This window comes from Leiobunum rupestre, chromosome 9 (genome assembly GCF_980474605.1).
Source record: "Leiobunum rupestre chromosome 9, qqLeiRupe1.1.hap1, whole genome shotgun sequence".
NCBI lineage: Eukaryota > Metazoa > Arthropoda > Arachnida > Opiliones > Sclerosomatidae > Leiobunum > Leiobunum rupestre.
Window position 1 is genome coordinate 43,575,254 of NC_143392.1, and position 21,608 is coordinate 43,596,861.

Here is a 21,608-nt window from a genome sequence, read left to right on the forward strand (position 1 = left end):
GCTCAATAAAATCTCAATTACGAAAGTTTTATGGTCTTGAAATATCCTTGTTTGAATAACGTTAACCAAGCATCCGCCAGGGGCAAATTTGTCCGGTTTCTGTTTCAGTCTATCACAAGTTTCCTCACTCAACTTTACCGAAGATAATTTTAGCAATTATTAATGTTTGTAACATTAATTTATTTTAAATTGATTTTATAAGTTTTTTAACCGTTAACGCAGTATTTAAACTTAAGCCATAATTAGTACTCGTATTAAATTGAGTAAGTACTTTCCAATTCAATCAATTTCCAGGTAAGCCTTTGATCTCTTAAAAAGTCCATTTCAATGATTTATAATACAATTTTTGATTAAGATTTAGCAGTTTTATGAAAAGAAAAATGGATACAACACCTCAAATAGCTCTCGATGCCCTTAAAGTTAAAACAGAAATTGATTTATCCACACAACCAGTTGTCAAAGTACTTTCTTATTCTGTATTTATCCAAAATTTACGTACTAATAGTTTTTTCCAAAGGGGTATGATTTTAACTGTGGTGTAAATTATCACGAAATATTTAAGACATTTCGTACTACTGGTTTTCAAGCATCAAACTTCTCAAAAGCAATTGAGGAAATATGGAAGATGGTATAAAGAGACAATCATCTTGGGAATGTTCAAGTTAAATGACCGCATTTTCCAGATTAAACTTCGACAAGAACTGCTTTCTAAGAATGACGAAGATTGTCTAGAAGACGATGACTTTATACGAAGAAAACATAATTGTACCATATTCTTGGGCTTCACTTCAAATATGTCGTCATCGGGAGTTAGAGATGTGATAAGATTTCTTGCTGAACACGAAATGGTTGACTGCATTGTGACAACTGGTGGTGGAATAGAAGAGGACTTAATGAAATGTTTAGCACCGACTGTTGTAGGAGAATTTAACCTTGAAGGTAGCCAACTCCGTAAACAAGGAGTAAATAGAATTGGAAACTTATTAGTTGCCAATAACAACTACTGTTTCCTGGAAAATTTCATAGGCCCAATTTTAGATGAAATGTTAGAACAACAAAAATCTCAGGTAATAACACTTAATTGAAAGTTGTTTAATTCTGAAGTTTTTTTTTATTATAGAATATTATTTGGACTCCATCCAAAGCTATAACTCTTTTTGGTGAAAGAATTAATGATAAAAATTCTTTCTTGTATTGGGCTGCCAAAGTAAATTACAAATAAAAATAAAAATAATGTGAATACTGAAGACTTGAGTCTCAAACTCTCAATAATATTTCAGAATAAAATTCCAGTTTTTTCACCAGCACTGACTGATGGTGCTATAGGGGATCAGATTTACTTCCAAAGCTTTAGAAATCCAGGACTGATATTAGATATAGCCGCGGGTATAATTATAAATACTTGAATAATCCATTTAAATTTTCAAGTACTAAGATATTAATATAATCAAAAATTTGATATTTATAATAAAAGATATTAGGAGAATAAACAGCATAGCAATTAAAGCAAAGCATTCTGGGATGATAATTTTAGGAGGAGGCGTTATTAAACATCATATATGCAATGCTAATCTTTTTGTAAGTCCAAAAATGATTTAGTGTGAAAAACTTTAATAAAACATTATTTCAGAGAAATGGAGCTGATTTCTCAGTTTTCGTCAATACTGCATCTGATTTTGATGGCAGTGACTCTGGTGCAACTCCGGATGAAGCTGTTTCTTGGGGGAAAATCAAAATAGACGCCACACCAGTTAAAGTACATTTTTTTTTAATATATTCTTTTAAAGCTTCTCATTTCAGTCCTTTAAATTATTTGGTTAATTTTTATTTAAAAGGTTCACGGAGAAGCTACATTAATATTCCCAATGTTAGTAGCTGAAACATTTGCTAGGTGGCATCATGGAATGGAAAAATAAAATTTATTATTTACAAGTAAGTTAGTTTTTTTTTTTAAAAGTCGTAAGCATAAGATGGTTTATTAAATCTCCGTTACATCTATCGCATTCCCACTTTTATATGTTGAGGAGAGAAGTTTTATAAACGATAAAATACACAAAAAATTTACAATATAAATAGTCGTAACAATATGACCTTTATTGATTTTTAAGTAGATACAATATATTTGTACATTCTGAGTATTATAAAATATCATAAAACGTTTACATGGTTACAAATTTTTATGAAACACGTTAATTTGCAAAAGTCTGAAGAACAATAAAAACCCAGCTCCTAAAAATGTATAAAGGCTAGTCTTAAAGTTTGGAAGCGACTAAAGAGTCATGGCCAAATCCCATTTTATAAAGTGCTACAACCACAGCCCCTCCTAAACCGATATTATGTTGAAGAGCCAATTTTGCCCTTGGAACTTGTCTAGATCCGGCCTTATTACGAAGTTGCCAGCATAATTCAGCACATTGTGCCAAACCAGTAGCGCCCAAAGGATGCCCTTTTGAAATCAATCCCCCACTAGGGTTTACCACATACTTGCCCCCATAAGTGTTATCACCGCGATCAACTAACTTCCCTCCTTGACCTTCTGCACACAAACCTAAGGCCTCATAGGTAATTAGTTCGTTTGTTGAGAAGCAATCATGCAATTCTACTACATCGACCTGTTCGGGTCTCAACCCTGTATTGTCAAATAGTTTTTTAGCCGCTGTCTTTGTCATATCAAATCCTATCATTTTTATGCAACTTTTCTCAGCGAATACGGATGGTATATCAGTGGCCATTTCTATCCCCAATACTTCAACAGCCTGTTGTTTTAAACTAAACCTCCGGACAAATTCTTCTGAGACTACCACTGCTGCGGCTGCTCCATTAGAAGTTGGGCAACATTGCAGTCGAGTTAGAGGCGCATACACAATGGGAGAAGATTCAATTTCTTCCAAGGAATGCTCAGTTTGTAGTTGGGAACGTGGGTTATTAATGGAATGTTTATGGTTTTTGAGGGCAATCATAGCAAAATGCTTCGGAGTGGTTCCGTATTTAGCCATATGTTCTTTACCCGCTGCTCCAAACATTTGGGCAGTCATGGGTGCAGATTCTATGCCGTAGGTATCAGCTAAAAGTCTGAGATGTTTATCCACAGGATTGACTCTGTCCCTAAATCTTGAGGTTAAGGATCCTTTATCCATTTTCTCAAATCCAACTGCTAAAACACAGTCATATAATCCACTTTTAATGGCCTGAGTAGCCAAAAATAAAGCTGTAGAACCAGTTGAGCAATTATTATTGACATTAATAACGGGAATTCCAGTCATTCCAATTTCATAAATGGCTCTTTGGCCACTTGTTGAATCGCCGTAAACATAACCAACGCAAGCTTGTTGAACACTTGAATAAGATATCCTACAGTCCCCTAAGGCTTCTTGCACGGCTTCTTGGACCAAAGCTGGATAATCTTTCTTATTTGTTCCAGGTTTTTCAAACTTGGTCATTCCAACACCAACAATGAAAACTCTTCTCCCAGTCATTTTTTATAAAATTAAATTACTTTATAAAAAGAATTATAAATTAACTAATTATTAATTTATATTCTTAAATTAAAAACGCACTTTTCAGGTACACTCCAGTATTAACTTATAGATGCTTATATACGTCATTAAAATGTTATACACCGAAATTTTTTAGGTACGATTTTCCTTGACGCATTTATAGAAACCCTTTTCACAAATGAGTTTTGCCCTGCCGGTTGTATATGTTACTAAAAAAAATGGAAAGAAGCCATGAACTGATGTGTTCCTGGTAAAACAGGTTTACCTCTAATTCTCTATAGCCGTGTTCACACTAGACACTTTGGAACTGTTTTTAAACGGTTTCGAAAGATAAAATTGAAAATTTTCGGTGTCAACTGTATTAATAGCCATACGATAAATACATTCGATATCAAAATTTTACAATTCGATCTTTTGAAACCGTATTAAAAGGGATCCAAAGTGTTTAGTGTGAACGCGGCTTATTTGAAAGCTAAAGGCTTCACTACTACAGGGGTGGTAATTCGAAATTAAAAAGCGTACGTGTAGAATGGTATAGTCTACACCTGTTAATACGGTGAACAATGTACACGTACGCGTTTCGTTTCTAGGGCTTTCTGATCCCCCTCGGTTCGTTTCTCATATTTTTTTCTCACATATGCGTTTGGTATTTTTGTTTTCCCTGTTTTATTTTTTGTAGAATTCGTTATTCTAGGTCAATGAACGAAATTTATATATAACGCGTATTTTTAGCGGGCGGGTTTAACCTTTTTTTCTCGAAAGAAGCGTTTAAAGAATCGAGATCTGCCTTATCTCTTTTATTATATTATATTATATTATATTATATTGTTTTCTTTTACAACGAGTGCTTGGCGATTGTTGGTTATTGGTTTTTGTTAGATTTGTTTAATCCCCCTCCTTGTCCTCATTTACGGTTGGCCCAATTTCTTGACCCATTAGACAGATTAAGCAGTTCACGTTTGAACGCGACCGTCTTAGGCATTCACGAGGCTTATGATAGGAGTTTGGTCATATTAAGTTGCTAATGCTATCAAATCCTATACGTTCGAACCTTTTTCGTGTGATGCTTAATGTACTCGGAGCAAACTCGGAGTCGGTACATTGCGTTCGGGCATGGTTCGAGGTGGACTGGCCGAAACGTAAAAGAAATCTGGCAACCCTGAATTAGCACAAGGGGATGAGGGATTTTGGGGACTTTTTTCTTAAGAGACCTTTGGCGGAGCCGCGGAGGACGGAGGTTTCCGCAAAAATTCGCTCTTTTTGTTGCAGTTTGATATTCCCTCTGTCCATGTCCATGCGGATAAAACGAAGCTATATAATTGACCTAGGCCTAATTTTTGGAGCATTCGAAAATACTGGAACAAATAAGGCATTTTGACCTCGAGCTCTGGTCCACGTACAAAGGGGAGAGAAGGGCCGGAGAATCGGAATATGCCTGGAAGCGACCGAAGGTTAAATTTAACAACAATAGCGCGACGATTAACGCGTTTTTAAGCTTGTAGCCTAGATTTTATTTTATGTTGTTGAAGGCTTGGACCTTGGTAGATAGCACAGCGCCTCCTTGAGTTCATTTTTGTGTTCGAAGGAAAGGCTTAATGATTGGGAACAGCCGTACTGTACGTACGACACCTCAATGGGAAATCATTTTCATCTACTACAATACTGGTAATTTTTTCCTTTAATACGTATTTAGTTACGATAGTTTGAGCTAAAATCCTTAATTTTCTTTAAAAAGCTTTGATCTATTAATAAAAGACCGATTTGTGTCTAATTGTGGCGTAGCATTTTCCGCCAAGAATTTATATGGGTATGCCCTAAGTAATTACGGTTTTTGTTTATGGTGGTGGCTTATTGGTTTCTTTTCTGTGATTTAAATTACCTTTAATACATTTTTTATAAATTAATCTGGGTGAAGAATTAAATTAGTTAAATGAAGAAGCTAAGCCTTTGTAAAGTAGGTCTACGATTTGGGGAAGTCAGTGGAGCGGTAATGAGGTTATGATGGTCATGAAACCGTTCCTTGAAAAAAAAACAAGGTGCTTGGGTCACACCTTATGCCACATTGTCTTTCCCTAGTGCAGAGTTTTATGCCTACAGAGAATATACCTCTATTTCAGTCTTGTATTCATTTTAAATCTGATATGTTTAGATTGGGTTTATATTGAAGCCAAGTTAAATGTTTAATGGCAAATTTGTTATAATTTTACTGTAGCTTTCTCTGGTGATATCTTTATGAAAATTGCTTAATAAATTGGGTCAAACTGTCAACTGCTATGGCTGAATCGCGGGTGCCTTCACCGCCTCCTCCAAGTGAAGTTAGCACCCCAGCTGCTGAGAGTTGGTGCTACACTCAAGTTAAAGTTATCAAGTTTTCCTATATGTGGACAATAAATAACTTCAGTTTTTGCCGAGAAGAGATGGGTGAAGTGTTGAAAAGTTCTACATTCTCAGCCAGCGCCAATGATAAGTTAAAATGGTGTCTAAGAGTGAATCCTAAAGGTCTCGATGAAGAAAGCAAGGATTACCTTTCGTTGTATTTACTTCTGGTATCTTGCAACAAGAGTGAAGTTAGGGCAAAGTTTAAATTCTCAATTTTAAATGCTAAAAGAGAAGAAACAAAAGCCATGGAAAGTCAGAGAGCTTATCGGTTTGTTCAAGGAAAAGACTGGGGATTCAAAAAGTTCATACGAAGAGATTTTCTTCTAGATGAAGCTAACGGGCTATTACCGGATGATAAATTGACTCTTTACTGCGAAGTTAACGTAGTAGCTGACAGTGTCAACATCTCGGGTCAAAACAATGCCATTCAGTTTAAAGTTCCCGAATGCCGTCTCTCCGATGATTTGGGACTTCTTTTAGAAAGTCAGAAATTTAGTGACGTGATTCTTAGTGTGAATGGACGTGAGTTTTACGCTCATAAAGCAATTTTGGCCGCACGTTCGCCGGTTTTTGCTGCCATGTTTGAACACGAAATGGAAGAAAAGAAGCAAAATCGTGTGGAAATCACAGACATGGATCATGAAGTTCTTAGAGAAATGTTGAAATTTATATACACAGGAAAAGCCCCCAATTTAGAGAAAATGGCCGATGATCTGCTAGCTGCGGCGGATAAATACGCGTTAGAACGTTTGAAAGTTATGTGCGAAGAAGCCCTTTCAACTAATCTCTCCATTGAAACAGCGGCGGAAGTTCTCATTTTAGCTGATATGCATAGTGCTGATCAACTAAAGGCTCATGCCATTGACTTTATAAACACGCACGCAACTGATGTTATGGAAACATCAGGGTGGAAAACTATGATTCATCGTCAGCCTCACTTAATCGCCGAAGCATTTCGAGCTTTAGCTACTCAACAAATACCTCCAATTGGACCTCCCCGTAAAAGAATAAAACAATCTTAACCTTAGTAGATTCTAATTTCGTAAATAATTATAAAAATTGACTTACCCAGTGTTGAATTTTTTTGTGAAATGTCTACCAATAACTGGTCATGACATTCAAAATTTATTTCGGCCGGTTAGTTACAAGTAGGCCCCTTATTATAACAGAAGCTTGAAAGGCAACATTGTTTATTTTAAAGATGTTTGACAAAATAATTTTGAAAGGAAATTGAGGTATGCCATTGTAATTTAAAATTTGCTGATAACTCCCTTTGTTTTGATTTAATTTAGTAAATATATTTTCATTGAAAAACTGTAGCATTTGGACTATAAAATAACAGTATTAAGTGTTTACGAATAAGATTTTAATTATAACACTTCTTGACTAATATAATTTTGAAAAAACAAGCGTGGTTTTCTATAATAAATTAGTAGAAGCATCTTTTATATTTATCCAAAGCTATGTTTTAAATTTAATATTAAACCAGACATGAGGATATTTTTCAAACCTCGGAATTTATACAATTATTTTGTGGGATAATTTGTTTTGTGTATACATGTTTTTTTTTCAATTAACTATTGCATGGCATTTCATTAATGATATAAGTGCACGTAATAACGATAATAAAAGTGGGCTTTCTTAGTGTGCTAAAGCCATTTTACAATACTTTCCAAAGTAGATCCTAGAAACTTAATAGTAGTTTATAGAAAAGGTAGGAAATAAAGCACTGTTATAATTATTCTACTTGTATGTTTACGGCTATTATTGTTGTTAGTTTATTGTAGTGCGTTTAATAACCTCTAGGATAATTTTTAAATTATTTTTGTCACCCACCTCTTATGAATTTGTCTTAAAAGAATATAAGACAAATTTTCACTTTTTGTTAAAGTACAATTTTTTTAGTTTGACCGGCCTAAATGATGGTTAACATACGTGATATTTATAATTCAGTAGAGTTCACAAACATGCTGTACCTCTACAATTATCTATCTTAAGTAAAAATAAAATCCAAAACTAATTTTGGCTGTTCTTTTAATTTGATTAGTTTAGTTTTATATCTTCATTTATTTATTCCTTATCTTATGGAAAATTCCTTATTGTCTTAGTTTTTTAGTCATATCAGAAGTAAATAAACTGAAGTTATTTAAGAGGGCCAAAATTTTAAAAGGCATTTTTCCTTTTAGTGGGGAGATGCAAATCCATCGGAATTCCACCCCCTTCAGTGGGATATTCCACCAGCAAAAACCCATACCAAGCCTAGAAGAGTTAGGCCTAGGCTCAAAAGAATCTGCAAAGACTGAGACTCCAACCTTGTAGATGCCCCAGAAAAGCTCAGACCTGAATTTCAACTATTTTTTCAATAAACCTGCTTCTTTTATTTGACAATGCAATTTTTTTTAGAACCCTAGTCTCCGAAAACTTCATTAATTGCATTAACAGCACTTGATACAGTATATTGTAGTTCATTTTAGCTCCTAAGCCTTGGTTTTTCAAACCGGTTTATCAGAAATAGAGCTAATTGGGCGACGGCATAATCGGCATTTGAGATTCGATGACGTCAAATATTACGTAGGGTACGGATGACGAAATATCTGTGAAACAAACCGTTAGTGAAGAAATAGAGCTGCTAGTGGCATACTTATGAGTAATTATGTTACATATGCTATGACCAGTAAATTAAAATGGAATCTGAGGGGTTCACTGGTCATAGGATTGAGGCTTTGAGCTTAGGAAATATAGTTATTGTGCAGAGATAATTTTGAACGAGCAGACAGCTTTCTTGTATTCAATTTAAAACTTGTTCGGTAGGCAGCGATACTTATGACCAAAATTTAATCTACGCACGAAGCCTAGAGGACTTTCCTGGTTTGAGAATCGGGTGGAGTACAGCGACCTTCCATCTCTGCGTCATGATGCCTTCCTCCCAGATGCTTTTGTATAGGTCCAGAAGCGCCAGACGAAAAGCCGGAGTAGAGCTTTTGGTTAATAAATAAGACACATTGTCAATCCGTGTGGAAGTGTTGTGGAGGGTCGCCAGAATGCCGTAGAGCCGGTTGTGGTGGATGTTTGCCCTGGCTGAGCAAGCTAGGCACTCGGCCACGTCTTCTTGGTCAGTGATTACCTCCGACCCATTTCTGAGGGGGAAAAGTTTCCTGGAGCTGAGTCAACGGCAGCGGCGGCCCTAGGGCGGTGCGAACGGTGCGACTGCACCGGGCGCCGTCATAGGTGGGGGCGCCGAAACGGGATCAGGACGACGGGACCAATAACTTTTGACCGCAAGACCGAAACGCCTGACCTCGCAATGAGATCTCGCACCACCAGAAAAACTTGCTGGGGCCGCTACTGGTCAACGGTGTATAGGCATGTAGCCTGTCGCAGTAATCTCTCCAACTGTTTATTTTGGTTTTCCGAACCAATATTTTAAAATGGGCCCGTTCCCTTTTTTATGACATGTGATCCAAGAGAAGACCACGCTCTTATTTTAAGGGTATCGTCTCTAGCGCCGACTCGTAAAGAAGTCGTTCTGCCGATTGTACTGACAGAGGTCCGTGTCAGGGTGTTGTGGGCGTTGAAGTTCCCCAAAACAATAACTGGGGTGTGAACTCCTTGAATAAGCCGCTAGAAGAATTCTTTTGAGGCGTTTCCTCCCCGATCATAAACAATGAAGAGAGTCACCCAGCCTACCGGGAGTTTTATCTTTAAGAACAGCCGGAGATGGAAAACGAATGGAATGCGTAATGTTATTCAAGTGTATAAAAGGAATTTGCCATAGGTTTTGCTGGTTATTCATTATGAGCGCATTGTTTTTAATTATTATCCTCCTTGGCGGAACCACTCTACGGCCTCTCATTGGCTGAAGGTTCAAGGCGAACTGGCGTCAAGCTCGGCCGTAGGCGGCAGCATTCTAGTTACCGATGAGATTTCTATGGTATGCAACAAGTGTTCACTTTTAAACAGGTAGCTTTTTTGACTTAGCAAAAACACGACGTTCTGTTTACAGGTAAAACCTTTTCATTATTTCAACAAGCACTATATTAACAGTCATTGCCGGTCCTGACTCTCAGAATTAATACTTCTTGGCGATTTCCTTGAAGGATATTTTATTAAAGCGCCTAGTACCATAGACAGTAGATCGGCTGTCAAATGGTAAAACCTTATAACTCGATTTTTTCAAAAGATGAGTTAAACACAAAAAATAGCAGATAAATATTTGGTGTATCAAACTGCTATTTTGACTTATCAAAAAAAACTGAAAACAAAATCGAACCTTATAAGTTACTGAAAAATTAGAAATAACAAGAAAAAACAAAGGTAAAACCTTATATCTGTCTTTATTTAAGGTTTTACCTTTAATTTTGAAAAAACCAAAGGTAAAACCTTATAACTATATAAACTTATAAGGTTTTACCTTTTCGTACGCAGCCACTGCATAAAGTTATAAGGTTTTAGATCGTCTGCTTCTGGCTATGCTGCCTACGAAAATTTTAGGAGATTTTTGCCTAAGGCCTACGGAAAGGTTAAAACGGCCCTGGATATAAGGCTTTACCTTTTTTATATTATGCTATGAATGGTGATAAACTTGGTAAAACCTTATATCTCAGATATATAAGGTTTTACCTTTGATATTAAACTTAGTTTAATTGAAATTTCCAAGGTTAAACAAATTTAAATAATTTCTATTGAAATTTAACATGTGTGAAACATAACTGAATTTTTTATACTCATTTCGGATGTCTTATAGAAGAATTAAATAAAGAGAAATAGCGTCAGAATTAAAATGCACCTAATACAAACGAAATGATAAAATAGCGTTTTTCTCAAATTCATCGAAATCGAGTTATAAGGTTTTACCTTTTGACAGCCGAGATATCCTGTACAAACTTTTAAATAAATTGTCAGAGCAAGGATTTAGTTTATACTCCCTTTAACCAACAAAACAAAGAGATCCTTAAAATGCAAGAGTACCAGGGTTCGTGGCGTTATTTAGTTATTTACATCGCTATTAAATTTACATAAAAATTTTAAATTTATTTATTATGATTAGTCTAGGTATTGCCGCGTCCTCTTATTTCAGGAACCTAGTTTTATTGGCCAATCAGAGCGATTTATTTCAAATAAGTTAAGCCCATTTTCTATCTCTATGGTTAAGCCTAAGTTGCTGCAGACGAAAAAGTTTTGAACAGATCCCTATTGAGAGGGAGAATTATGTTCGGTAACGGTGAATTATTACTTTATTTTCTGTGTTCCTCAGAAAAATGCAATTCTTTCTTCGTATATTTGAAAAATTTAGGGTTTTACTTGGTTACATCATTAAATTAGTAAGTTCGTGAAAAGAACCTAAGACGAAATGTCACTTTCTTCGAACACCATGAACCAAGGCCCAAATGTCATGCTTATAGAATCAACACCCAGTAGTTTTAGATCTATGGAACAAAGTGAAGTGATTATTAACCAGTTGAATCAAAAACAACGTGATAACGAACTGAATAATACCCAACTAAATATAGCGAACATGCAGTCAGTTGCTATGTCCAATGAAATTCCAAAAATTGAGTTGAAATCTCTTGCGAATGAAGAATTGCGTGCAAAACCAGCTATGAATAAGGATCTCACACAAGTTTCACCAATGGGAGATGTTAGTCAATTGACAGACACTAGTGAAGAGCAAATTGCAATGGATGTTGATATAACTATTGGAAAAATGACAGAAGACGAACCAGAACATAGCAGTACTATTATCATCAACACAGATCAAGATAGCAATGTTTCTACTGATAAGACTTCACCAACCACTGAAATAGAAAACATTGAATCAGTAGAAAGAGCTGAAACAATCGTGGTGGAAAAATCAGGCTGTTATTGGTAAGATAAGGAATTTTATTACTTTTTAGACCCGGCATTTAAGTAGATTTGTTTTAATTTTATCAATTTTAAAGTGCAAAGGAAAGAAACTTGAACCACATTGAATTACAATGTGCAGCTTGCTTTAAATGGTTTCACCAAAATTGCATTAGCATACCTATAGGGTAAAATGTACTTTTCTTACATACAAATTTTTGTCTAATTTTAATTGACAATATCCCTTTTTTTTTAGTAAATGTGTTGGGTTTTTAACAAACTATACCTTTCTGTGCAAAAATTGTAATCAATTTGGGACAGAAAGCTTTGTTAAGAAACAATCAAGTTAGTACATTATTCATTTGTGCTTAGCTTTATATCTCAAAAATTAGATTAAATTTAAATTTGTTTAGATTTTACTCAGATTTGTCTGAGTGCTATTGCTAACCTCGCGCAGCAAAGTGTTGCTGAGGGTAACCCAAAAACATTCTTCTCTAGAGATAAAGTAAGGCATTTGAATCAACACTTTTTAGTTGGAAGATAAAGCTTATATTTTGCTTTATTTTAAAGGAAATTATTCCCTATGTTGATAAAAACTGGGAAAGTCTTTCTACTATGCAAAGGAGAATAAAACAAACATGGCACACTACAATTAACAAAACTATGGTGCATTAGTATTTTGAAAATGGTCTTTTAAAAATTTTTAGTGAATAATAAATTTTTGGTTTATCAGTTAAAAGAGACTGAGATATTTACTAGCAAAGAATTATCAGACGCAAGTAAAGGTGCTGAAACTGAACAATATTTTGGGCTTACAGTACAGGTTGTAAGTGATCACAAATAATTATTGTTATTTTAAAGTAATAGAAATTTTGTTAGGAATTGAATAAAATTGGTCCCGGGTTTGAAGCGCAATTAAGGCAAAGTATGAAGACGTCAGATACAACAGCACCAACTGGTAAAAATAACTAAACATTTTTGAACTGTTGATAATTAGTTAAATTTATTTTAAGGATTTGGTGTTGGTTTTGGTAAGGGAAGAGGGGCAAAAAGGAAAGTGGCCCAAGATACCACTACCATGTCATCTACAAAGAAACCAAAAAGGTATGAAAAAAAAGATAACTTAATCTTAAACGTATACCTCTAAACCGAAAGAATTTTATTTATATTTTAGTGACTTAACAATGCCTAAACTACCTCCACATGGATATCCTTTAGAACACCCATTCAACAAAGATGGATATCGTTATATTTTAGCAGAACCTGATCCACATGCTCCTTTTAGACAGGAATTTGACGAAAGCTCAGATTGGGCGGGAAAACCAATACCAGGATGGTTGTATAGAACTCTGGTACCCAATAATGTCCTTCTTGCCATGCATGATAGGGGTCAGTTTCATATCCCATTATTTCATTCTAAAACTATTTTTTTTCTCATAATGATCAATCTTTTGTAGCCCCCCAATTAAAAGTAGCCGAGGATAGATTATCTGTTGTAGGTGAAAAAGGATATTGCATGATAAGAGCTACGCATGGTAATTTTCCATTTATACATGAGTCTTGAGTTACATCTTTTTATTACAATTAAGCTTTAATACATAGGTGTAAATAGAGGAACTTGGTATTACGAATGTACAATAGATGATATGGCCGAAGGGGCTGCCTCTAGACTGGGCTGGTCTCAAGCTTTGGGCAATCTTCAAGCCCCTTTGGGTTACGATAAATTTGGTTATTCGTGGAGGTCCAGGAAAGGTACCAAGTTCCATCAGAGTCGGGGTTTTCACTATACTGATGGAGGCTATGCTCAAGGGGATGTCTTAGGATTCCTTATTCACTTGCCATTTATAGAAGACACAATACCCTTGCCTCAAACTTTCAAAGACAAAGTAAATAGTGTGGTTAAGTTTTCAAAAATCCCATATTGAGTACTTATTTCGGTTTTTCTTTAGCCCTTAGTAAAATTCAAAAGTTATTTGTATTTTGAAGAAAAGGATGAAGTTCAACAATGTTTAAAAAGTTTGAAACCTCTTCCACGGAGTACAGTAGGTTTCAATATTCTTTAAATATAGCCAAAGTGAGGGCTGAATATTTTTTTAAATCATAATTAAATGGAATATAACCCAAAGTGTTTCTGCACCCACAAAGGGTTCTATTGTTGGCCACTCCCTCCCATAGCTTTTTACATTTTTAAACAGTGTGGAGGAAAGCCCTGAATTGTTAGAGTCCTCTATAAAGAACGCATTGGAAGGTATATTGATATTCCCTTTAATTGAAATGTAAGGCGGTTGTTTTTAAAATGTGTGCCATGGTTTGATGTCATTGATTGTAAGGTCACTTTGTTACCGCATTTGGTTTACTGTTGGCCTAAGCCATAAATCTGTTTCCACCTTGGTATTCATAATCTATTTTTATTTTTAGATAACGTTTTATAAAAATGGGATAAATATGGGAGTTGCTTTTGAAGACATATTTGGTGGAACATATTTTCCTGCCATGTCGTTGTACAAAAGTTGTAACATATCAATAAATTGTGGACCCAATTTTAAACATCCGCCGAGAGATATTAAATTTAAGGGCGTAAGTATCCTACTTCATAAAGGTCATGAAGCTAAAATCTAATAATATCTTTTATATTAGATTTATGAAGCTGGGCATGAAGCTGTTATAGAACAGACGACTACTGATTTAATATTTTTTGCGGAAAATGAAGGGAAATTAAGACTAGATACTTTTCAGTTGTAAGTGACTAGAGTATAAATGATAAGTTGGAATAAAACTGTTGCGATACATTTTTTATTTACAATAATGCAAATAATAGCACTTAAATTTTTTTACACAACTGGAAATATAGTCAATACTTTTTACTCTTGGTTATACATTGTTTATTCAAAAATGCCTCTAAAATTTTAAAGTATAATATAAGATATAATTCTACATTTTTATTTTCACTTAAATGCTTTGAAGGAAATTAACTATTTATTACGATATATTTTTTCTTATAACTGTCTCTTATTTACTTATCTTCCCCATACGGAATGAGTTGCTTTTCAAGTTGCCCAATGCAGAATGTTCGTTTATGAAAATGGGGTTTAGTGAACGAACTGAATCTTCATCACTGCCTACATCTTCAAAACTTAGATTAGAAAATGCGTTTGTTGTCATTAGTTTTTTCTCCTTTGAATAAGAAGCTTCTTTCGGAGATTTTTTACTTGGTTTACTCTTTTTACTCGATTTAAGTTGCGTATATTGCCTACTTGGTAATACGTTAACATTCTCATCTCGAGTTAAGCCACCATCATCTTTTCCAAATGGCTGGTACTTGTGTTTATCCTTTTTTAATCTCAAAGAAGTAATCTGCTCATCGTCGCTGGAATCCGAATTGCCAGATCCCAAGGAGTTTCTCCTTGTATTGCCATTATTTCCTATTATTAGGCCATCTGTGGGAGGAGGTGCTATGCTAGAAGCTGTTGAGGAACCACCCTGTAAACTTGTAGGGATGGTAGCTACTTTAGTGGATAAGGTTTCACTTTGATTTGAAAGATGCAGAGGGATTTGCTGTTTAATTGGTGGTGCATTTTTAATGGGTTGAACCTCTGCAAAATTAGAAAAAGGAACTGCTCCAAATAAATCTTGCTTGCTACCACCAGAGTGAAGTGGGACATTCCCTTGGGCAGATTCGTTTGTTTGAAAGGTTCTTGTGGTGAAGTTAGTGCCTGGCTGTTCATACTTGTTCCCAATTAAAGGTTGGATAATTTCAGTCGGTTTATTGAAAGGTGCTAACCCAAATAGGTCAATCTTAGCTGGATTTGTCTGAATTGAGGTGGTTGCCGGTGGTAGTGGTATAGATTGAGGTGGATTATAAGCTGGCAGGGGTGAAATTTCATTCTTGCATTTTGATATGAGATTATTATAGCTCTTTTGTGATTGTGGTTCAGGAACCTGTGGAACCGCTGTATGTCCTAGATTTTGTTGTGATTTCTTTTTAAGGAGCTTGTGTGAGGAATCTGTTTTAGTAAGAGGTTTCTTGAATGGGGCTTGGGCAAAGACATCATCAGGGTTTGGACCAATTAATGGTGTTTTAGCTAGATTTGAATCTGTACCTTTAGCTTTAAACGGGGCTGAACTAAAAACATCTTCATGCGGAGAATGAGTTAATGAGCCAAAATGATAGGTTGAGGAAAGCAGAGTTTCCTCCTCCAGTCTTTCTTTAGACATTTTATGCTCAGAATCTGAAAGCTCATCATCATCTAGTAATGGTTTATCTCCATCAAGATGTCCAATTAATATATCCTGCATGACCATAGCAGGTTGTTGGATGTCCTTCAATTTCAAGTTACTGATATTTAAGGCTGTCTCTCCCAATTTATCACTGGTTCTTTCTAATGGTTCAGGGCAGTTCAGTTGGTGATCTGAGGATATACCAGATGATGCCTCATCTTCGCTTGATTCAGCTCTTGCGCATAAGTCGCTGGCTGAACCAATTGAATCATTGTCAGCATCCTTGGGGACCTCATCTCCAACTGCATTCAATCTCTTATTAATAACAAATTTTTCTTCTTCAAAGTCCATAAGTTTTTCATATTTTGACCGATTTTCGCTGGGAATTTTTGTGAAGGGTGAAACTCCAAACATTTCTTTGCCTGACCTCCCGCTTTGAACACTTTGACTTCCATCGTGAGAAGTGCTTGAATTTTCACTGTTTCTTCGTTGTTTTACACTGTCAATTTCCAATTCTTCGGGATATAAGGGCATATAACTGGCAACTTCAAAGCTCTCATTCAAGCCTTAAAGAGAATTAATTTAAATTTACCAAAATTTATTAATCATGATAAAAAATCCCATACCAGGGCCAGTAGTTGCTGGGTTTGATATAGTACAATTTTCTTTTACAACTGATCTAGGACCTGTGATAGAAACAAAATATAGTTCAAATCGCAAAAACACCAAGAAAGATTTGAAATTCAAGGCTTAGACTTTTTCACTTGTTACCAGTATCACTATGTTATGCCCTTAAATTTTAGTTAAGTTTGTTAACAGAATATGCATTACAAGATGCATTATTTTACAATAAAAAAGATTAGTTGTAATTAGAGAGAAAAACTATTGCACAAAAAGCGCATAAAAGCGAATTTTATGAAGACGAAGATTTGGAATTTTATGAAGACTCTAAGATTTTTTAATTTAAATCTTATACATGTATAATAAAATCATTAAATATTTTATAAACCTAGAGAAATCCCCACAGAAAATATAAGTTAAAATTATTTATCAGTATTAACTTTATTGATTTAACAAAAATATTTAACAACAATTAGTTAATATTAATTCTATTTCACTAAACTTAAATCTCAGCAAAAAGCGGTTTAAGTGAGAGCAATAACGAAAAGCATAACATGCATAAAAAATAAAACAAAATATAAAAATATTTAAGCTAAACACAGTATACACCTTTCACACATGATCAAAGCATTTCAAATACGGCATTGGGTGTTTTTTTCGCTCTTCACACATCGGGAAGGGGAACAATTATAAAAGCAATGGTTTCTTTTCTCATAAATTCTTAGTTCCATTTAATAATAAATGGTAACGATTGTACTCTGGCACTAGCTTTTTTGACACAAAGTGGTGGGGTTTTCTTGTATTCGGTTGCGGTAACAAACGGAGGAGATACAAAACTTACAACATTTTGAGGATATTTCCAAGATTGCGCAGTTGTCGCTACTGGTTTTCTCCTTCCCGAATTGGAGGCTACCGGATAAAAACAATTGAAAACACCCAACTTCACCGACAACACAGGGATAAACAAATTTGCCCAGTCAGTTATTTTTACAGCTAGATCATTTTGCATGTATATTTATTCTTTGCATTTGTCACTATAACATTAAATTTTTTAAACAAATAACTTAAAATTAAATCGTAAATTTAAAAAAACCACAAAAATTACGGTGTATAACACCTAATTTCCCGAGCGTAAAATGGGCTCATTTAGCGTACCAGTATTTCAAATGAAATGATTTTTGTATAAAATATGGTCACACGTAGGAAATAAGAGCAAATATAGTAAGGTGTGAAATTACCTGTAGGGTTAAATGGGGCAGCACCAAAGGGATCAGTTTCATTAAGATCGGAAGAACTCATGACTAAGCTCTCTCTACTCTTCACGTTAGATATACCTATTTACAGGAACAATCATTCAATTTCACCCTTTCCACGGATGTTCAACAATAATAAACCATAAAAAAAAACCCATTAATTGTGCATTAAGCCAAGCATAGTCATGCTTGTTAGAAAATGCTAATAATAAACGTGCAGTTAGGGAATAAAATATACGAGCAAAAATACCCCAGAAAAGTTTCTCAGAAACTTACTACTAGTTGATCCTTTTCTAATCTTGTCAAATTCTTGACCAAAAAGATGATCTTCTGATAATTGACTAAAATTAGAAGCATCTTCAAAAGGGTTCCATTGACCATTTCCAGCAGAAATAGGTCTTTGCTGTCCAGTCAGTGCCGAAGTTGCATTCCCTAAGACAGGTTGAGGGGGTGCCATAGAACCAGGGGTCAGTTTACATTGGGCTGTTTCATACGGAGCCAAAAATTGGGATGTTTCGTGGGCAAAATTTCTTTAAAGATAGTAAAAAACTGTTAATTTTTAGTTAACTAAAGACATAAAAACAGAAGTTTATGAACTAAAGTTATGGAATAGATTCAAATTTTCAAGTGTAATTTTTCCCTAATGAGTACTTGGAGGGTCCAGTTTAGAGGCAGCACGCATGTGTTTCTCTGTGCCTGGAGCGGGATAACTTTTCATTCATTTACTTCTGTTTAGAGTGATAATTACTTGTCAAAGGCCGAGGTATCACTGACATTTCTTCTGTGATGGCTACGCTGGCTAGGAGTAGGGGAAGAACTAGGAGTTAAACACACCAGGTTTATCGCTGTGGAAAGTTGGTTGCTTTGCTCGGCGTAAGATATCATTGTAGGAGGATTATTTATAGCCACGCTTCCAGTTGAAACAGAAACAAGACCCATGGTTGAGGCTTGGTGCTGTTGTTGAGCTCTAATTTCATTTTGATCGGGTGTGACGTTTTCATAGACTATTGTTTCATTTGTAGCAGGAACAAAGCCTTCTAAAGAAGCGGTGCGTGATCTTTCGAGCATTGCATTATCTGATTGGGACACGTTTGCTAGTGGTGCTTGGTTAGGAGTGGCCACTACAGAGTTGGGAGCCGAGACTGAAGAAGTGAGGAGTGGAGGCAGAAGAAGGGCTAGACTAGAGGGTCCGGATTGTGGAGGAATGTTCGGCATAGGTGGTGCATTGACGGGAAGGGGAAAAGAGGGGTGAACAGAACTTGGACTAGAAACGTGAGGAGATTGCAAGAGTGATGACTGATTAGGAGGAAGGAACTGAGCATGCGGGGAAACAGAAGTTGAAACTGCTGAAACTAAGACAGAATTGTTGGGAACACTAGTCGGTGTCGTGACCAATTTGTTCACTGGAACCGAGGTGGGTTGAAATATTGTTCCATCTATTTTAATTATACAAGTTTTAGAACTTCTTACGTAAGATTAGGCCTGTGAGGCGTTTTTTACCGTGAACTTGACTAGAATTGACCCCTGCGGAAATGGGAACTTGTTGTGGTCTACGGTTTAACTGGATGTTGCCTTGGGGAAGTAAAGGTAGGCTGCTCCCCGGAGGGGCAGCGCCATGTGCCCCTTTGGGTCGCTGACGGGGTGCCACAGAGGTTTTTTCAATAGTGGGAGTCACGTTTGTTCTCTGTTGAGGCTTGGCTGGGATCTTTATAACATCACTCGAAGGTACTGTTGAAGGTATTTGATACAAATCTGGGATTGAAGAATTCTATTTTCCGGAAAAAAATAAGAATTCAGCTTTTTTCTGATTGTGTTTCGTAACTAAATTCGGAGGTTATTTACATTCAAGTTTTGTACAGGACACTCTTTCCCGCGAATTTTGAAAGCAAGGTATGAAACTTGAAAAATGTCTGGTCTTTTATCAGGTTCTACTTCCAACATAAATCCTAAACAGATCATGACGTTAGCATTATTTGGAAATTTAATTTTCCATACAAACATAAACAGGCTTACTAATTAAGGAATGCATTTCCTTCGAGTATCTTGATGTATCGGGGAATGAAAATTGGCCACTTTGAATGGCCAGCGAGCTTTCTCCAAAAGGCAATGAAAAGAAACATAATTTATACAATAAGCACCCTAATGCCCAGATATCTGCTTTAGTTGAGATTGGTTTTCCGTTATACAAATCAACCATTTCTGGTGCGCGATACGATAAAGTTGTGTATCTATAAAATAAGAGTATATTGTTCAGGCAATTTCAACAAATTTACTAAATTATTCTGGTTTTGTACTTCTTAATCTCTTCCTCCACAGCTGCGATACCATGTGTTTGAGTGTTTAAAACTTTGGCAGTCGCGCTACCAAAGTCGCATAGTACATAATGGCCATTTTCATTAATTAATACATTCTCAACCTTAAGAAAATTTCGCATTACGTTATGAAATTTGTGGAAATAGGTAATTAAATTAATACTTTAAGATCACGGTGTATAATTGGAGTTTGACAATGATGAAGTCTAGATACTGCCTCGCAAATGTCACAAAAAATTTGTAAAACTTCATTTTCAGAGAACCCAGATTGAAGTCTTTCATTCATTACTTGAAGCAAATGACCTAATTAATTTAAAAAAAATTATTTTGTAAATTTTTGCTTTTGTAGTGAAATTTTTAGATAGTACCTTTATAGTAATGCATAAGCATCATAACTTCATAAACACCACCCCCAACATGATTAACACATGAATCAACAAAACCAATAATATTTTTATGACCACTGAGATTACTCTGAGTAAAATAATAACAATAATTAGTATTAAGAAAGAGAGAGATAGGGGTTAAAACATTTTACATACAGCAATTTGAATTTCTCTTTTGCAAATGCTCAAATCTTGTTCATTATTAACAAAAAGTCGTTTCAAGGCATACCTCACCCCATTATTTGCTTTAACTAAAAAAACTAATGCAAAACCACCTGCAAAAAGTTGGTTTTTTTAGTCTGTTCTTGTGTAATATAAATGTGATTTTTATACCTTCTGCAATAACATCTTCAACCGTAACTGAGAGTCTACCAACTGTAAAAACTTTCCCCACGTAACTGGTTCCTTCTTTTGGCGATTGATCTATCTTAGTTTCGAACTTTGAAAATAATTTCTTCATTTTTAGTCCAATAGTTTTATAATCTGCTACAAAATATGGGCAATTCTCTGTTGTAGATTTAACAGAAATTTCAAATAAAACAACTTCTAGATATAATTTCTTTCAGGAATAAAAACAATTCTAACAGAGCAGAGATATAGGTTTTGGTTAACTACATTTGATAATTGACAAAAAGAGGGTGGTAAACGTAACATAGTAAGTTGACCTTGTAGTAAAACCTTGTAAATAGTGAATTAAATTAAAAATTAACGAAAAATGATTAAATCTGAACTTAAATTACGTACGTAGAATATTAATATGCGTAGTTTAAAGAATTTAAAATATATAGCATAGAGTTTTTTAATTGAAAAGGCTATTTTTGCATTTAGGACGAGTCCTAAATTTAGACATTTAGGCTTAACACATGCTTTTATAAAATTTAAGTATTTAAAAACTATGAACCATAAATTTGCAATGAATTTAAAAAAATTACTCACATATTGTAACAAAATAAATTATTAGTTAAAAACTAGGGAACTGTAAAGCAACGCGCAATTCGCATTATCTAAAACGTTTAATGTTAAGGAATTTTTTGTAAGAAAATACAATGTACATGTACAATATTATTCTGAAAACGTCACACTTATTTCCCCGAGGGCTGA

The 21,608-nt window shown here is 35.1% G+C and overlaps 5 protein-coding genes across 7 annotated transcripts; 3 read left to right on the plus strand and 2 right to left on the minus strand.

Annotated features, from left to right (window-relative positions):
- Positions 1-140: 140 nt before the first annotated feature.
- LOC149928486 (putative deoxyhypusine synthase) lies at positions 141-8,264 on the plus strand. 2 transcript variants are annotated; one of them, XM_090159527.1, is made up of 10 exons: positions 141-294; positions 356-461; positions 518-628; positions 684-1,067; positions 1,121-1,207; positions 1,281-1,386; positions 1,475-1,578; positions 1,631-1,756; positions 1,836-1,932; positions 8,063-8,264. In XM_090159527.1, the coding sequence occupies exons 2-9, from the start codon at positions 369-371 to the stop codon at positions 1,914-1,916; spliced, it is 1,092 nt and encodes a 363-aa protein (XP_090015653.1). In that variant the 5' UTR covers positions 141-294; positions 356-368; the 3' UTR covers positions 1,917-1,932; positions 8,063-8,264. The 2 variants fall into 2 exon arrangements, with proteins under 2 accessions (XP_090015653.1, XP_090015652.1); XM_090159526.1 differs by lacking the exon at positions 8,063-8,264 and adding an exon at positions 3,422-3,595.
- Positions 2,089-3,804, minus strand: LOC149928487 (sterol carrier protein 2-like). Its single transcript, XM_090159525.1, has 2 exons — positions 3,558-3,804; positions 2,089-3,495 (listed from the first exon to the last, which is right to left on the minus strand). The coding sequence occupies exon 2, from the start codon at positions 3,474-3,476 to the stop codon at positions 2,253-2,255; it is 1,224 nt and encodes a 407-aa protein (XP_090015651.1). The 5' UTR covers positions 3,477-3,495; positions 3,558-3,804; the 3' UTR covers positions 2,089-2,252.
- Positions 4,334-7,876, plus strand: rdx (BTB/POZ and MATH domain-containing protein rdx). Its single transcript, XM_090158551.1, has 2 exons — positions 4,334-5,162; positions 5,710-7,876. Exon 2 carries the CDS (start codon positions 5,771-5,773, stop codon positions 6,896-6,898), a length of 1,128 nt encoding a protein of 375 aa, XP_090014677.1. The 5' UTR covers positions 4,334-5,162; positions 5,710-5,770; the 3' UTR covers positions 6,899-7,876.
- Positions 8,265-11,077: 2,813 nt separating the features above from the next.
- On the plus strand, positions 11,078-14,581 carry ash2 (Set1/Ash2 histone methyltransferase complex subunit ash2). Its single transcript, XM_090159346.1, has 14 exons — positions 11,078-11,741; positions 11,816-11,905; positions 11,974-12,062; positions 12,131-12,222; positions 12,288-12,383; positions 12,451-12,543; positions 12,597-12,675; positions 12,731-12,821; positions 12,892-13,106; positions 13,175-13,252; positions 13,320-13,603; positions 13,667-13,759; positions 14,136-14,294; positions 14,355-14,581. Exons 1-14 carry the CDS (start codon positions 11,227-11,229, stop codon positions 14,457-14,459), a joined length of 2,079 nt encoding a protein of 692 aa, XP_090015472.1. The 5' UTR covers positions 11,078-11,226; the 3' UTR covers positions 14,460-14,581.
- On the minus strand, positions 14,511-21,576 carry Nak (Numb-associated kinase). Of its 2 annotated transcripts, none has more exons than XM_090159344.1 (14): positions 21,444-21,576; positions 20,841-20,990; positions 20,664-20,782; positions 20,490-20,595; positions 20,285-20,424; positions 20,104-20,225; positions 19,823-20,037; positions 19,652-19,755; positions 19,310-19,577; positions 18,558-19,245; positions 18,086-18,339; positions 17,795-17,890; positions 16,562-16,621; positions 14,511-16,501 (listed from the first exon to the last, which is right to left on the minus strand). In XM_090159344.1, exons 2-14 carry the CDS (start codon positions 20,965-20,967, stop codon positions 14,727-14,729), a joined length of 4,074 nt encoding a protein of 1,357 aa, XP_090015470.1. In that variant the 5' UTR covers positions 20,968-20,990; positions 21,444-21,576; the 3' UTR covers positions 14,511-14,726. The 2 variants fall into 2 exon arrangements, with proteins under 2 accessions (XP_090015470.1, XP_090015471.1); XM_090159345.1 differs by having other exon boundaries at positions 20,841-20,993; positions 21,444-21,573.
- Positions 21,577-21,608: the final 32 nt, after the last annotated feature.